At 49.8% G+C, this 15,399-nt stretch overlaps 1 protein-coding gene and 1 pseudogene across 1 annotated transcript; both read left to right on the top strand.

The window, feature by feature from the left end:
* Positions 1-394: 394 nt before the first annotated feature.
* On the top strand, positions 395-11,996 carry NTSR2 (neurotensin receptor 2). Its single transcript, XM_010964009.3, has 4 exons — positions 395-4,004; positions 6,574-6,823; positions 8,379-8,469; positions 9,408-11,996. Exons 1-4 carry the CDS (start codon positions 3,381-3,383, stop codon positions 9,658-9,660), a joined length of 1,218 nt encoding a protein of 405 aa, XP_010962311.1. The 5' UTR covers positions 395-3,380; the 3' UTR covers positions 9,661-11,996.
* On the top strand, positions 4,888-9,452 carry LOC123619461 (cyclin-dependent kinase 8-like; annotated as a pseudogene).
* Positions 11,997-15,399: the final 3,403 nt, after the last annotated feature.

The following is a 15,399-nucleotide window of genomic DNA, read 5'->3' as shown; positions in this document are numbered from 1 at the left end:
TTTCAGCTATTCTAATAGGTGTCTGATGGTAGCTCTTGGTCCTTTTAATTTGCATTTCTTTGATGACACATGATGTGGAGTGTCTTTTAATATGTTTACTTGCCATCTGTATATCTTCTTTGGTGAGGTGTCTGTTCAGGTCTCTGGCGCATTTTAAAATCAAGTCAGTTTTCTTATTGTTGAGCATTTAGAGTTCTGTGTAGATTTAAATAACAGCCCCTTTTCATGCACATACGCTAGGTCCATTAAGGTTGTAGCAGAAAACAGATGGGATATTCTAGCTGGGTCCTTGACGATAATAAGGGAGCTGTTTGGAAGGATATGGGGAGGGGTGAAGGAGACCAGCAGAGAGTGGTGGTGAGACCTGAGCCAGCAAGGGGGGTGCGAAGGCCACCCTTGGGTTGTGGGGGAAGGAGAGAAAGCAGCGACCTGAGGTGTTGGCATGCAGGATATTGGCCCCCAAAAGTGTCCACGTCCAAATCCCCAGAACGTGTGACTATGTTACGTTACACAGGTTGTGGTACATCTTCTGCCTCTCTCTCTCTCTTCCTCTCTCTCTCTCACACACACACACACACATAAACACACACAATGACTCTGTTGTTCCCATGAAGGCAAACTCCATTCCTCTGAGTCAGAAACCCTCACCATGACTCAATCCTGGAGTGAGGGAAACAGGGAATTAACTGTCTTTTTTCCCCAAGGTTCAAGTAGCAAGTAATCTTTTCAGGTCATTCATTGGCATCAGGACCAAAAGCTGATCAGGGGTTGGAAGCTGCCTTAGTCTGCTCAGGCTGCCATAACAGAACACCATAGACAGGGGCTCAAACAACAGAAATGTATTTTCTCACAGTTCTGGAGGCTGGAAGTCCCAGATTAAGGTGCCAATAGCTTTGGCTGCTGGTGTGAGCTCTCTTCCTGGCTTGTAGACATTGTCCTTCTCACTGTGTCCTCATGTGGCAGAGAGAGAAAGTGGCGGGCAGAGGGTGGGGGAGGGGAGCTCTCTGCTGTCTCCTCTTATATGGATACTAATCACCTTCATGACCTCATTTAACCCTAATTACTTCCTTACTCCAAATACAGTCACACTAGGGCTTAGCTAAGGCTTCCACATGTGAACTGGGGAGGGGGAACACAATTCAATCCACAGCAGAAGCCCTTTTATGGGATCCTACAGGCAACAGGCAAGAAAGTCAAGAACCCAGGCACACAGAGCAAGCAGAAAACCCAGATTCCTGGCCACAGAGGCCCCTCCTGCCTGGCCAGGAAGCCTTGTCAGTGCTTTACACTGCTGCCTGGACAGCCCGAGGCAGAGCACCCCACACTTCTGGCATCCCTGGACTCCGAACTGCTGCCCTTCCGTAACTGCCCACATCCCGCAGCGCCCTCCAGCACCGCACAATCAGAGATCAAGGAACTTGGCCTGGTCTGTGGCTAAACAGGAAAGCCAAGATTTTGATTCTAATGTAGACAGTGGAGGATATCAAGGATCAGAGTCTTCCAGTACAGGCGGAAGCCAATCTTAACACAGTCATGGTTTTATTCAGAGGCAAAATTACACTCTCGTGGGCATTGAAGAAGCAAGCTCTAGGCCCAGAGCGTCTGTACATGGATATGCTCTCTAGGAAGAGTCTCAGGTTGGGGGACCATGTATGAGATTTACAATCAGAGGCACGTCCATCCTTCTCCTCTGGTCCCCTGGGTGAAGATAGAATTTCCAAGCCCCCTGCTACCCACTGGGTGTGTCACTGGCATTGAATCTTGCTCACTCCCTCATTAACTGTACTCTGCCCTCCTCCTCTGACTTGGCTGGAGAGGCCCATCCACAGAAGACAGAAAGGAAACTTTCCTCTTTCTGCATGACAGAGGATGCTTGCTTAGAGCTGTCCTTCAGGGGCAACAACAATGCCTCTTCACAGCTCTGACACTCCATCCTGGAAAAACAGACTCAACCCCCAAAAGTACCACAAATGAAGAACCAGAGACTGTCCCCTTTTCCTTGGAGCATCCTTACCTTGTGGGAATTAAGGATTTCACTCCCTAAAGTGACAGCCTGAAAATGTCAGCCCCAATGATTCCTATCTGCTCAGTGCTCTAACCCAAAGAGGTAAGAAAAACAGATCATAGTATTTTCAGGTGAGCAAACTAGGCTAAGAGAGACTGGTGGCTTGTCCAAAACACACAACCAGTGATCAGCAGAGCTGAGACTTGTACTCATCTCTTCTGACTTCACCCCGGGGTCTCTCCACGCTTCCAGCCTAGACCTGGGGAGCCTAAGTACTTGGGGAATTCTTCCAAGGGGAGGGAAGCAGGGACTCGCCTCTTCCCGGCCTTACTGAGCTCCATGAAATCTAGTAAAAAGTTTAAAATGTATTAATACTGCTTATTTTCTTTAAAGAACATTTGTCTAAAACTCATATGTATGGAATCCTTGTTATGGACTGAACTGTGTCCCCTCAAAACTTCCATGTTGAAGCCCTAGTCCCCAAAGCCACTGTGTGGTTGTATATTCAGATGGAAGATGAAGCATCACTGGGCCATAACAACGTTGCTGAACACAGAAAGTCAGGAGACCTGGTTCTGCCCCTAAATGCCTCAAGATCTAAGGGTGAGATAAGACAGCCTCTGCAAGGGCCTTTCAGCTCTAAAGTTGTGGTGTTAGGAAAGAGACCAATGGAAGGTTTTTAAAACATGCTAAACCCACTTCTTTTCACTTCCTCCCACTGCTCCATGAGAATGACATTCTCGAGGGACTGGGGAAGCATCTGATGGTGACAGAGGAGCTCCTGGAGGATATTACTGTAGCACCGAACCAGCCTTCAGCAAGAAGATAAAAGAGCCCTTTAGCAAGAAGAGTAACAGCTGCAAAATGTTGACGTGCTGGCAAATTCTTGACCAGCTGTCCCTGGGGCTGTGCACACAGACGGCAGCATAGCACAAGGGCACACGGTACACGTGGGATGCCTATTTATGCTGCAGGTAATAAGTTTCACACAGATTCACTCAATCGTCACAAAGATGCTGCAAAGTAGATAATATTTTTTAAATGCAGAAACAGATTGAGCGAGGATAAAAATAACTTGCCCAAGGTCACACAGCTAGGAAGTGGAGGCGTCTGTCTGGCTCAACTCATATCTGCAGGGTCCCCCAAAAGAGTCCACCGTCCACTCAGCACGTGTTTCCCTGCTTGGAACTGAACTGAGAAATGTGAGCGTGGCTAACCGGCTTACACTTGCGGTCCTGCGCTGGCTCTGGGGCACCCTTCGAGGGGCGTGTCCTCCCATTCTGGAGGTTCCCAGAGAGGAGGCGGCGCTCCTTAACAGGGCAGTTTGCCCAGTCTCCGGGCAGTGAGAAGGAGGGAGCGGCGCCGCGGGAGCCGGATGGAGACCAGCAGCCCGCGGCCCCCGGGCCCCAGCCCGGGCCCCACCCTGAGCCTGGATGCCCGCCTGGGCGTGGACACGCGCCTGTGGGCCAAGGTGCTGTTCACCGCGCTGTACTCGCTCATCTTCGCGCTGGGCACGGCGGGCAATGCGCTGTCCGTGCACGTGGTGCTGAAGGCGCGGGCCGCGCCCCCGGGGCGCCTGCGCTACCACGTGCTCAGCCTGGCCCTCTCCGCCCTGCTGCTGCTGCTGGTCGGCATGCCCATGGAGCTTTACAACTTCGTGTGGTTCCACTACCCCTGGGTCTTCGGCGACCTGGGCTGCCGCGCTTACTACTTCTTGCGCGAGCTGTGCACCTACGCCACGGTGCTCAGCGTGGCCTGCCTGAGCGCCGAGCGCTGCCTGGCCGTGTGCCAGCCCCTGCGCGCCCGCAGCCTGCTGACGTTGCGCAGGACTCGCCGCCTGCTGTCGCTCGTCTGGGCCGCCTCGTTCGGCCTGGCCCTGCCCATGGCAGTCATCATGGGGCAAAAGCACGAGCTGGAGACGGCGGGCGGGGAGCCAGAGCCCGCCTCGCGCGTGTGCACCGTGCTGGTGAGCCGCACCACGCTGCAGATCTTCATCCAGGTAAGGGGGAGAGGCGACCGGACGACCTGTGTTTCCATCTCTAATACTCGCGACCAGCCAGACAGTTGGGTCTCATTGCCCCATTTTACGGAGGATTTGGGGAGAGACTTGGCTAAAGTGAAGCGTTAAGAGAAGTCCAGAAAAGAATGACATGTTGCCATTTGCAGCAACATGGATGGACCTAGAGAGTATCATCCTCAGCCAGACAAAGACAGGTATTATATGATTTCACTCATATGTGGCATCTAAAAAATAATACAAATGAATTGACATACGAAACAGAAATAGACTCACAGACATAGAAAACAAATTTATGGTTACCAAAGAAGAAAGGGAGTGGGGAGGGATAAATTGGGAGTATGAGATTAACAGATACAAATTACTGTATTAAAATAGATGAGCAACTAGGATATACTGTATAGCATAGGGAAATATTTCAGTATCTTGTAATAACCTATAATGGAAAATAATCTGAAAAGATATGTATACACATAACTGAATTACTTTGCTGTATACCTCAAACTAATACCATACTGTAAATTAACTATATAAGAAAGAAAGAAAGAAAGAAAGAAAGAAAGAAAGAAAGAAAGAAAGAAAGAAAGGAAGGAAGGAAGGAAGGAAGGAAGGAAGGAAGAAAAAGGAGAGAGGGAAAAGTCCAGATTTGAATTCAAAATTAACTCTGAAAGTCTGTTCTTCCTACTCTTGCAGGAGTGGTGACCAAACATGACTGGGTCTAAAATTACCTCAGGAGCTGGTAAAAATATAGATTGCTTGACCCACTCCAGGCTTCTGCTTTTTTATTATCACCAAAACAAGTCATCTTTAGCCCCCTGACAAGCTGGGAAGAACAACTAGTTTAATGGGATTTTAAGCCTGAATAAAAGAGAGGCCTGAATATTCAACATTAATGAAGGATTAAAAAAATACATATACTGACTGCAACCTTAACAAGAACATGGGAAAATGTGAAGTTAAACCCAATAAGAAAACATTCCACTTGCTTCAGAAGTTGCTTACTATGGTCCCTACAGGAAGAATGACTCAGAACTGGCTAGGTAAGATCCCCAATTTTTTAAAATCCACTTCCTATACCAGACATTTTGGCAACTTGTCAAATTCCTTACCCCAATCTGGACCTGATGATAAAGGAAACCAAACCAAAACAAAACAAAAAATACCAAAACCCATCAGCAGTAACCACACTAATGGAACTGGTCGTGCAGGGAATCAAGACAGCAGTCAGAATAAGGGAGCCCACTGACAACAGTGGGAGCTGCTCCTCTGAGCACTGCATCCGGTGGACTAACCATGACCTCAGACCTCAGCAGTCCAGCCCACCTGCCGCCTGCCCCAGCGCTGGACCAAGCACATCACAGCCACAGAGCAGCACAGGATGCTCACCCACCTCCCAGCATCCCAGCAGCCTCCATGCAGGTTCTGAGCTGCAGTGGAACTGCCCAGCAGAAGAGTCAGTGCACTGCTGCTCCTGCCCCAGGCCTGACTCCCCAGCTCCCTGCTGCACCCTGGGGTGTCCCTGGCAAAGAACCGGCAACCACAGGCCCAAAAGGCCTGGTAGTCAAGTTCCACCACTCTTCACAGACTAGGGTAGTGGTTTCCAGACCATACTTATGTTGGAGTTAGGCTTGAGAGAGAAAAAAGTGTCAGGCAATGTTTGTGTTGCAAATATGCTACTTGCAGAGTTTCCATGGGGCAGATGGACCCATGCAATAAAACACGGGAAGTGTTCGAGGGGCAAGCTTTTGATGTTATATGTAGTGAATTCCTTCAGTGTAACAGCATTATTTGACAAATGGTATAGGTAAAAAATGTTTAACCTGAGACATACAGTCTATGTTAACACAGCAAAATAACCAGACTCAAATTAAGATTATTTTGGTCCACCTTTCTTCTTGGGTCTTATCAGTGAGTTGATTCATTATCCATATTAATCAGTGCTTTTTGACCAAGGAAATTGCTCAAGGAGTTTTTGAAAGTAGAAAAAGCTGTACAGACATACTTCGTTTCATTATCCTTCACATTGTGTTCGTTACAAATTGAAGATTTGTGGCAACCCAGAGTTGAGGAAGTCTATCGGCACCATTTTTCCAACAGCATTTGTTCACTTCATGTCTGTATGTCACATTTTGGTAATTCTCAAAATATTTCAAACCCTCCTCCAGCAAAAAGATTATGACACTGAAGGCTCAGGTGATGGTTAGCATTTTTTAGCAGTATGGTGTTTTTAATTAATTTCGTAAATATGGTTTTGGTTTGTAGGGTTTTTTTTTTCCATTTTAATTTCTTCTCCTCTGTTTTCTCAATTCTTTTTCTTTCTAGAATATGATTATGTAGATGGTGACCATCCGAACCTTCCCAAATTTTCTTCTCTCTTCTATTTTCATTGCTCGCTCTCTCTACTTTCTGAGAGTTTTCTCAACTTCGTCTCGTAAACCTGCGATCGCCCCTTCCTGCTGCTGAGACCCCTGGCCCTTGGGCACAGCCCAGTGACTGGAGCGTCGCCGAGCCTTGGTGCTACCACTGTAACCCTTGGAATTACCTTTTCCAGGTGAACGTGCTGGTGTCCTTCGTGCTCCCCTTGGCATTAACTGCCTTCCTAAATGGGGTCACCGTGAGCCACCTGGCAGCCCTCTGCTCCCAGGTGCCACCCCCTCCTGCCACAGGCAGTTCTGCCCCCGGTCGCCTGGAGCTAATGAGAGAGGAGAGGAAGACACTGTCCCTGGGGGGCCAGGCCAGCCTGGTGAGACACAAGCACTCCAGCCGCATCCGTGGCCTCCAGTACAGCATCCAGGTTCTCAGTTAAGTGCCCAGTAACGCCACCCTGAGAGGAAGGGCTGACTCCACGGCTGCCTCCCCCAGCCCCTGGCCACATGACCTTGGGCAAGTTACTGCCTCCCTCTAGGCCTCATTTTTCTCTATGCACTGGGGAATCACAGACTCACCAACAGGCTTCTGTCAGGTGGAGTGCTGTAATTACAGGGAAGAGCAGGAATTATGTACGTGAATCCCCCATCTGCGCCCGGGAGCAGTACACAAAGACAAGCAGGTGCCGGGCTACTTTTCAGGGAGTCTGGTCGTACAGGTGGACGTGAACAGCAGATGTAGTTAATGGCCTGCCGACCCGGAACTGCAGACTCAGACCAGCTGGGTGTCCAAATCCAGTTCTCCACTAACTCTCCACTTTTCCCTGAAACAACATTGATCTGTTTGGCTGTTTGTCTTTTAAGTATCTGGGCAAACTTGCCTTTGGTTTTAAATGGTAACTTTAACAGGCACAGGAAAGCAAAGGTCTCTCCAAGCACCTGCGGTAATCTAGGCACTCACTAAGACCTGGGAGGACTAAGTAAAAGCCCGGGTCTCTGATGTCATCAACGCCACAGTCTTGTGCGCAGGCTAGAATGTGAGAGCTCAGTGGAATGGGATGAGACAAGCAGCAAAGGCAGCACACGGAGGGCCTGGACTTGCTGCCACAGGCAACGGGCTGTCACTGACAGAGTCGGTGTCCAGGACTGACGGGGGACTTTCTCTTGAGATACAGTGCTCAGCAGTCTTTGGAGGGTGGGCTGTCCAGTGCCTCTCAAACTTCCGTGTGCATTAGGCTGATGTGGAGGGTCCACTGGGCCCCAGCCCAGAGATTCTGTGTGCCTGAGATTCTACTGTCTAACATGCTCCCAGATGATGTGGATGCTTCTGGTCCACAGGCCACAGTGGACTGGAGGATGGGCAAGAGTAGAAGGAGGGAAGGGAAGGTTAGGGACAATGGGGCCAGCTAGGGGACTGCTGTCATAGTTCAGTGGAGGGAAGACAGGGGCCCTTGTGGGGGGGCGCAGTGGAGGTGAGGGGTAAGGATCGGAGAGGAGAGATCCTAGGGAGGAGCTTTTCAATACACTGGACCTTGAGGGTAACAGAAAAAGAAGATGACGCTCTGGCTTATGACCTGAGTGTCAGATGGATGGTTGTGCCGTCAGTCTATCAGAAAACGGGACAGAAGAGGGAGAGGCTTTATAAGGCAGAAGGACATTTAAGTTCTGCTGTCTCTGCAGTTTGACAACCAAGTGAGAATATGTAGCCCTGAGTTGGGAGTATATTCTGGTGGCCAGGAGGATATAGATGTTATAGAAGCTTCTAGAAACATGTCAGTGTACAGGTCACGATTAAAGTGGACAGGTTTGGGTTTGGGGACAGATCCAGATAAGGATGTTTCAGATAACCTCAAAGTCGCCTTCCAACCCTTAGACTCTAGGAACCAGTTCCCGGGAAATGCTGCTGTCACTTCAGACAGCTCCCTCCCTGGAGAGGGTGTAACTGAGCCCATGTTTGCTCTCTGTCCTGTCTCTCCCGACCTGTCTGCAGGGGCCATCGTGGCCGTGTATGTCGTCTGCTGGATGCCGTACCACGCCCGCAGGCTCATGTACTGCTACATCCCTGACGACAGCTGGACTGAGTGAGTGTGGGGAGGAGCCCAGCATATGGGGAGTGGCCACCGGGTGGGGCCTGGGCCTCCTCTGCTGTCCAGGGGGACCCCCAGTTGCTGGGCTCTCTGGAACTCTGGCCTCCATTCTAGCTAGTCCTGTGCAGTCTGTTACCTCAAAAGCTCCAGGCTTGGAGTGGGGAACAGCACACTATCTAGAAACCGCTCTGGCCTGGTAAGGCCATGTGCACAGTGGTCAGGGCTATGGGCTTCCTGGCTTTGGGATGGAGAGCAGCTTGCAGGCCGGGGAGCAGGGCTGCAGCCCTGTTATTACAAGGAGAGAGGGTGGATACTCAGAGCTGGGATTCCAGGAGTTAACCAAGGCCCCTTAGACAGAGACCAGACCCTGCACACGCTTTCTACGACACAACTGGACAACAGCGGAGAATCCATTATCTTCCTTTTGGAAATCCCTATGCCCTGACCATAAGCAAAAATCAGATATCTGAGAGGAGAGGGATCCCATGTAGCCCCCAAGGAAACAGTCAACAGATGCCTCCTTCTGGAGAGCTACTGGTACTCGGCCCCCAACACGTGCATAACCCTTTCCATGGCAACAGGGGGCGTGGCCTCTCAGAAAGACTTTCTCCTGTAGTAAACCCACATTTCTTCAATCCCACCTGCAGCACGAGGTTCCCGGTGTTGCAGTGGGCTGGACAAGGACCCTGTCAATCAGCAGGTGTGCCTTTCACTGTGCAGGGGACTGGGCCTGGAGCCAGGAGCAGGGACTCATAGACGCTGGGTGGGGGCCCCACCGAGGGCAGTTGGTAACAATGGGGCATTTCTTGAATTTACACTGAGCTTCCCCGTAGCAGAAAACAGGCCTGCCTCACCCCGGCCTGGGGAGGAGAGGGGCACTCCCCAGCAGAGAGGGGAGGAGGCTCACCAGGCCTTCTGGGTTTCTCTTGCAGCAAGCTCTACGATTTCTATCACTACTTCTACATGGTGACAAACACGCTTTTCTACGTCAGCTCAGCGGTGACCCCTGTCCTGTACAATGCTGTGTCTTCCTCCTTCAGAAAGCTCTTCCTGGAAGCCCTCGGCTCCCTGTGTCCAGAGCACCACCGCATGGAGCCATTCTCCCCGGAAAGCCCAGAGCCCCGCCCCAGCTTCCGGCTCTGGGGCTCCCCCAGGAACCCCGGCCTGGATGACATCGAAGAATAAGCAGAATAACAATGACAGCCCAGGCGTCTAGCACTCAGACAAGCCATCTCACCACTAATAATTCACGCTGTGCGGTCAGGCGGGTCTACACGGACCCGCAGCCCCGCCCCTTACAGCCGTGTAACTGCAGGCGAGTCACTTACACCTGTTGGCCTCCGTCCCCTCACCTGTATGTGGAGACGGTTAATGCCCATCTCCCAGCGTTGTCTGAAGACTGAATGCCTAGCACGGTGCCTGGTGTATAATATAGACTATGTTTCACTGGCATTATTTCTGTGGTTCTTGCTGCTATCATCATCATCATCATCATCATCATCATCATCATTATTATTATCATTATTGCTGTTTTCTGCTCTCCTGAAAGTCCACCACCTTCTTCGGTAGTTTTATGCTCAAAGTTTGTAGGCTCAGATGCCCTTTGGAATTTCTGCTGAAGACAAAGCAACAGTGCCCAGAAGCTGGCGGCACTGTTAGGTCACATGAGCTGTAGTAAAATCCTGCAGCCTGTCCCAACGAGGGGGTGGCTGATCACAGCGACAGGAGTGTTCTGCAGGCTCTGGAAAGCCTGGGGTCACAAGCTTCCCTCTCTGGCCTGTGGCCTGTAAGTCTGCCTGACGTGAGGCAGCGGGGCAGCCCCTGGGATGACGTCAGCGCTGCCGGCTCTGAAGAGAAGGCCCGCAGCTGGCTCTGGGCAGCACCGTGTTAGAAAGAGCCACACTTCCATCCTCCCTGTCACCGCAGGCCTCAGTCCCGCTGTTTCTGCCCGGGGCCACGTGCCCCTGGGTACTGCCAGCCTTGCTCCTGAAGTCTTGTGAAGCCTGAGCCCTGAGAGAAAGGGTGATTTTTCCTACAAGCATCTAGAAGCAGTTGAGGCCACAGGTCTGTGAAGGGGCAGGAAGAGAAAAGTGGGGAGCAGAACTGAAGGACCAAGAAGAGGTTCTTTCTGATTAACCTTGTTGACATTTCCCTGAACTGTGTCCATCACCCACCTGGTCCCCAGTCCTGGAACCAACACATGCACACACACCCCATGCACACAGACACACCACACATGCCACATATCACATGCACACGTATCCCACTACACACTCACACACACACACACACACACACACACACACACACCCTGGATGGGTGTCCTATTTGAGGTGAGAAGCCAGAACAGGCAGAGGATGACAGGAAAGGTGGCCAGGAGGAGGAAGGGCCATCTGGGTATGCAGCCTGGGGTGTGGTGCAGTGGCTTCTGTGTGACTGGGAGGTGACTGTGTCAGGCCCCCAGCCCCAGAGCCCTTGAGAAAAAGCCAGAGGCGATGACCGCATACTTCAGAGACAGCCTCCACAGAGCCCACCCACCTTGTCAGGGGGAGAAGGGCCCTGGGAAAGGAGCTGCGCAGCGCTGGTCTCAGGGACCTCCTGGGCGGCTCTGAGGCTTGGCCTTGAGATGGCCCCATGGACGGAGGAGGACGGGCTCCAGACGGGCAGGGGGATGCGGGGTGCCCCTCTCTGCCCTGAGTGGCTGGACCCGGAGGCACTGGCAGAAGGTGGATGTGGTCTGATGGTAAAATCCCACCTCTGGAGCTCCCGAGTCCAGGCGGGGATGGCGGCATCCCCACTTCATTCTGGCAGAAGCTCACAAGAGAAGGCTCACCAGGAAGCAGCAAAGAGCAAGCAGCAGCTCAAAGCACAAACTCCAGTGAGGCTTCTGAGATGGCACAGGAAGCAATTAACCACGGGGCCCAGGTGGCCTCGGGCTTGGGCCCTGCCCTGGGGTAGACCTGGGTTGGTGTCACATCATCACTTAGATGAGGCCACATTGGTCCAGTGAATCTCCCCAAGTCTGTTTTTCATCTACAGAAGGCCTTAAATCCAGTTTTAAAACATAATTCAGATCAGCAAACACGGACTTGGATTTGAGGTGACTTATAGCCTTTAATTATCCTCCTTCATAGAAATATATGTACATTTTCCTCCAGAAATGTTAATGTCTTTGATCAAGGGATGCCCCAAGCTCCTGCGTGACAGCTCAGCTGCCATCACCAACAGCACACAAGGGGCAGCTTAAACAGCAGACATTATTTTCTCCCCGCTTTGGAGGCTGGGAAGGTCAAGGTGCCGACACGGACAGATTTCATCCTGAGGCTTCTCCTGGCTCATGGGCAGCCGCCGTCTCGCTGTGTGTCCACGTGAACTTTGTGCATGTGTCGGGGGACAGCAAGCCCTCTGGTGTCTCTTCTTAGAAGGCCATTAATCCTAATGGATCAGGGCCCCATCCTTATGATCTCATGATGATGAACTTACTTAACCAGTAATTAACCTTAATTACTCCCTTAGAGGTCCCACTTCCAGATGTGGCCACACTGCGGGTTGGGAATTCAACATAGGGACTTTGAGGGGACACCAACATTAAGTCCATAACATCCAGTTAAGGTTGTGGTAAGTGGCATATGAATCACATTACTTTTCAGAAAGTCCACCTACTCTGAACCGCAAAATAAGTCTGACCCTGAGGGTTTCAGAGTCCGGGACTGTGCATCTATGGTACCCAATAATCAATTTATAACGATGAAATGAGAAGGAATGCAAAGTCCCCATCACAGCGCCAGGCGTACAGAAAATGCTCAATAAATACTAGTTGTCACTATTGTCACTGTCACCACCTAGACCCCAAACTTGGTAAAACCCAGTAGGTTCCCCTTACAGAAGGCTCGATGAATAGCGAAGAACACCAGAGCCAAAGTTTAAAGCAAACAGGTTGAGAAAACAATTTAAGAAAACATGAGCACTTAGATAAGGAGTTACTTTACATATTAGCCAAAGATCTCATGCAAATCATTATGGAAAATACCAAGACCTCAAAGGCCAAGAAACGTACCAGAGGGAATGTGTCTGGCCTCAAGAGTTCCCAAAGAAACGACGATCAAATAGCAATGCAATATTTTATAGCTAATCATTCATTTAAAATGTCAACAAGGGCAAATGCTGCCACCAGAAATCAGGTGTGACCGAAATGCTCCTGCAGCGGAAGGAGACCAAATCGGAGAACCTGCCTGGAAAGGAAATTGGCAAGAAATTTTGGAAGCTACAGAAGTGTTCACACACTTAGAGCGTATATTTCAATTGCTGGGATTTTCCTTTAAGGCGGTTTGCAGAGGCAGGAAAGCCTCTCTGGGGGCCCACAGGTGAGGTGCCCTGTCTTCAGGGGGCCTTCACCAGCAGGCTCTAGACCAAGCACATAAATCACTCACAACACCGGCCCCTCACGCCTAGGCTGGAAACACTGCTGTGACCTCCGTCATGAAGCAAAGAGAGGTTAAGACAGGTCTTCTTCCACGACTGGGAAACTGGGAGGCTGAAGTCCAGGCCTGGGACTCTGGACCCGGCGCTCACTGGTTTTACCACACTGCTTCCCAGGAGCCTGATGACACAAGATGATAAAAGCTAACAGGCCCAACCTTAAGAAAGTAAATCATGACTATCCACTCAAACAGATCCTACGTGTTAGGCCACCGTAAATGAATAAGACGACTTCTTTAGCAACATAAACATGTTGTGGTTATGCTATTAAGTAAAAAGGACCACAGAACACAAAATTCCATCATGCACAAATTATTCAGATACAGAGAAAGAAACACTTAGAAGATGGTGAGTTGGCTCTGGAAGCAAGTGACCCAAGAAGAGGGGTGGTTTCTCCCGCCTTGGTCCCTGAGTTGAGCGCAGTGGCTGGCACGCAGCAGACTCTCAGAAATGTCTGGTGGAAAAGGACAGTGAAACCTGTTCTTTTGGTTTTTCCTAATTTGTTGGTATGATGTTTTTTTAAAAACATGTAATAAAGATTTACTGACTAGATGAACAGCTGTTTGAGGGAAAAACACTCCTGATCCAGGAAAGGGCACATCAGTTATTTTCTATGGGTGGCGTAGTCTTGCTGGTGTAGTAACATCTGAGTAACAAATTTCAAAGAGAAACCGAGTTCCCCGGCTGTGGTCCCAGGCGGAAGATGTGACTAACCGTCTGCAGCCTGGGCTCAGAGGGCCTGGAGGAAGGGCCTGCCTGTGCCACTTACAAGCTAGTTCCTTCCCCTGCTTGGGCCTCCTGTCCACATTTGTGAAACAGACAGTATAACAACCATCTTCTGGGTTTTGAGAATTAAATGACAGCGTAAATGTGAAGAAAAAAAACATGCTTGGAAAAGTGGAGTACGTAGCACCTAAAACAGCTCAATAGGCAGTAGCTGCCATTAATATAAAGGGAAGCTCTTGGCTCCTGAATGCAGACTGTCTGTATGATTCTGTATTTTTTTAAAAAATGAGCTATATCTATTTGTGTGGCGGGTTGGTCTATTTGCTTGGGCAAGATCAAGAGACCAAACAGTGCTCCTTTCCTAAATATTAATCTTATAGCCATGACTACATCATACCAGGGTCCTAGGAAGCCATCATCAGATTTTGAAAGATGAAGTATGCATTGCTCACCTGTATTAATTTTCTAGGGCTGTGTAACAAAGTGCCATAAAGTGGAGAGGGGTGCCTTAAAACAACAGAAATTTATTCTCTCATGGTTCTAGAAGCTACGAGTTCGAAATTGAGGTGTCAGCAGGGCTGTGCTCTCCAAAGGCCCTGGGGGAGAGCCCTTCCTTGTTTCCTGCCCCTGGTGGTTCCCAGCAATCCTTGAGCCCCCTCTGCAGTCGGTTCATCACTCCAGTCGCTGTCTCCATGGCCCCGTGGCATTCTGCCTCTCTCTGTCTTCTTCTCATAAGGACACCTGTAATACTGGATTAGGGGCCCACTCTACTCCAGTATGACCTCATCTCAACTTATTACATCAGGAACAACCCTCTTTCCAATTAAAGTCACACTCTGAAGCACTGGGGGTTAGGGCTTCAATATTCCTTTGCAGGGGACAAATTCAAAACCCCCCAAAACCCACCTCTCTTGGTAGGGTGGATAGCACCCCTAGGAAGGGTCCTTTCATACAGCAAAAGATCCTAAGAGAGAAAAATGGGTGCTCGCCAGAGTTAGAAGAAAGCCAAAAGGAAACTGGGACAGTCTATTCGGAGAATGATAAATGCAGTTACAGAATTCCTGTTTCTTCTCGAGACCTGAAGGACTTTAAAACTCTGCACTGGCCTTTCCGACTGTTTTGTTAATTAAAATGCTAATTTCTTCTGAGCTGGAAGTCTGCCTGAGCAAGTGGATTGAAAAAGAAACAGCAGCGGTGGACCCTGGGCATGCCCTTGGTTCATGGTCTTCCCTTAAAGAGCTGTCTGCAGAATCTGAAGCCAGACCTGGGAGGCTTAATGCAAACTTCTTTGCTGAAAGTGGTTTCTAGACCTTAACGCTGAGATTGCCTAGACTCTGGATGGTACATGAGGTGGTGTAGCTGGGATATGCCTGAATCCAGCACCACCTCCAATAGGCAACCAAACACGCACCCAATAAGAAAACTTTGGATCGGTGTTTTTACTGTACACAGAGGCTTAGGAGCCAACACTGCCTTCTAATGTACAGCATTTAGTGGAAGCAAATTACTCAAGATGGAAAGCAGCTGTGATGTTAGTGAAACCATCTTTAACACTTGCAGGCATGAATCTAGCTTTGTTGTTGCTTGATAGCTGTGCGATCTTAGACAAGTCACTTAGCCTCTCAGAGCCCTAGTTTCTTATTCTGTAACATGGTCCCAATGACATCTACTGCAGAGTGTTATTGTGTTGATTAAATGAAATAATGGACAATTAGTCAT

The sequence above is a fragment of the Camelus bactrianus genome, chromosome 15, assembly GCF_048773025.1.
Source record: "Camelus bactrianus isolate YW-2024 breed Bactrian camel chromosome 15, ASM4877302v1, whole genome shotgun sequence".
NCBI classification, from domain to species: Eukaryota; Metazoa; Chordata; class Mammalia; order Artiodactyla; family Camelidae; genus Camelus; species Camelus bactrianus.
This window is presented reverse-complemented; position numbering and strand designations above follow the sequence as displayed.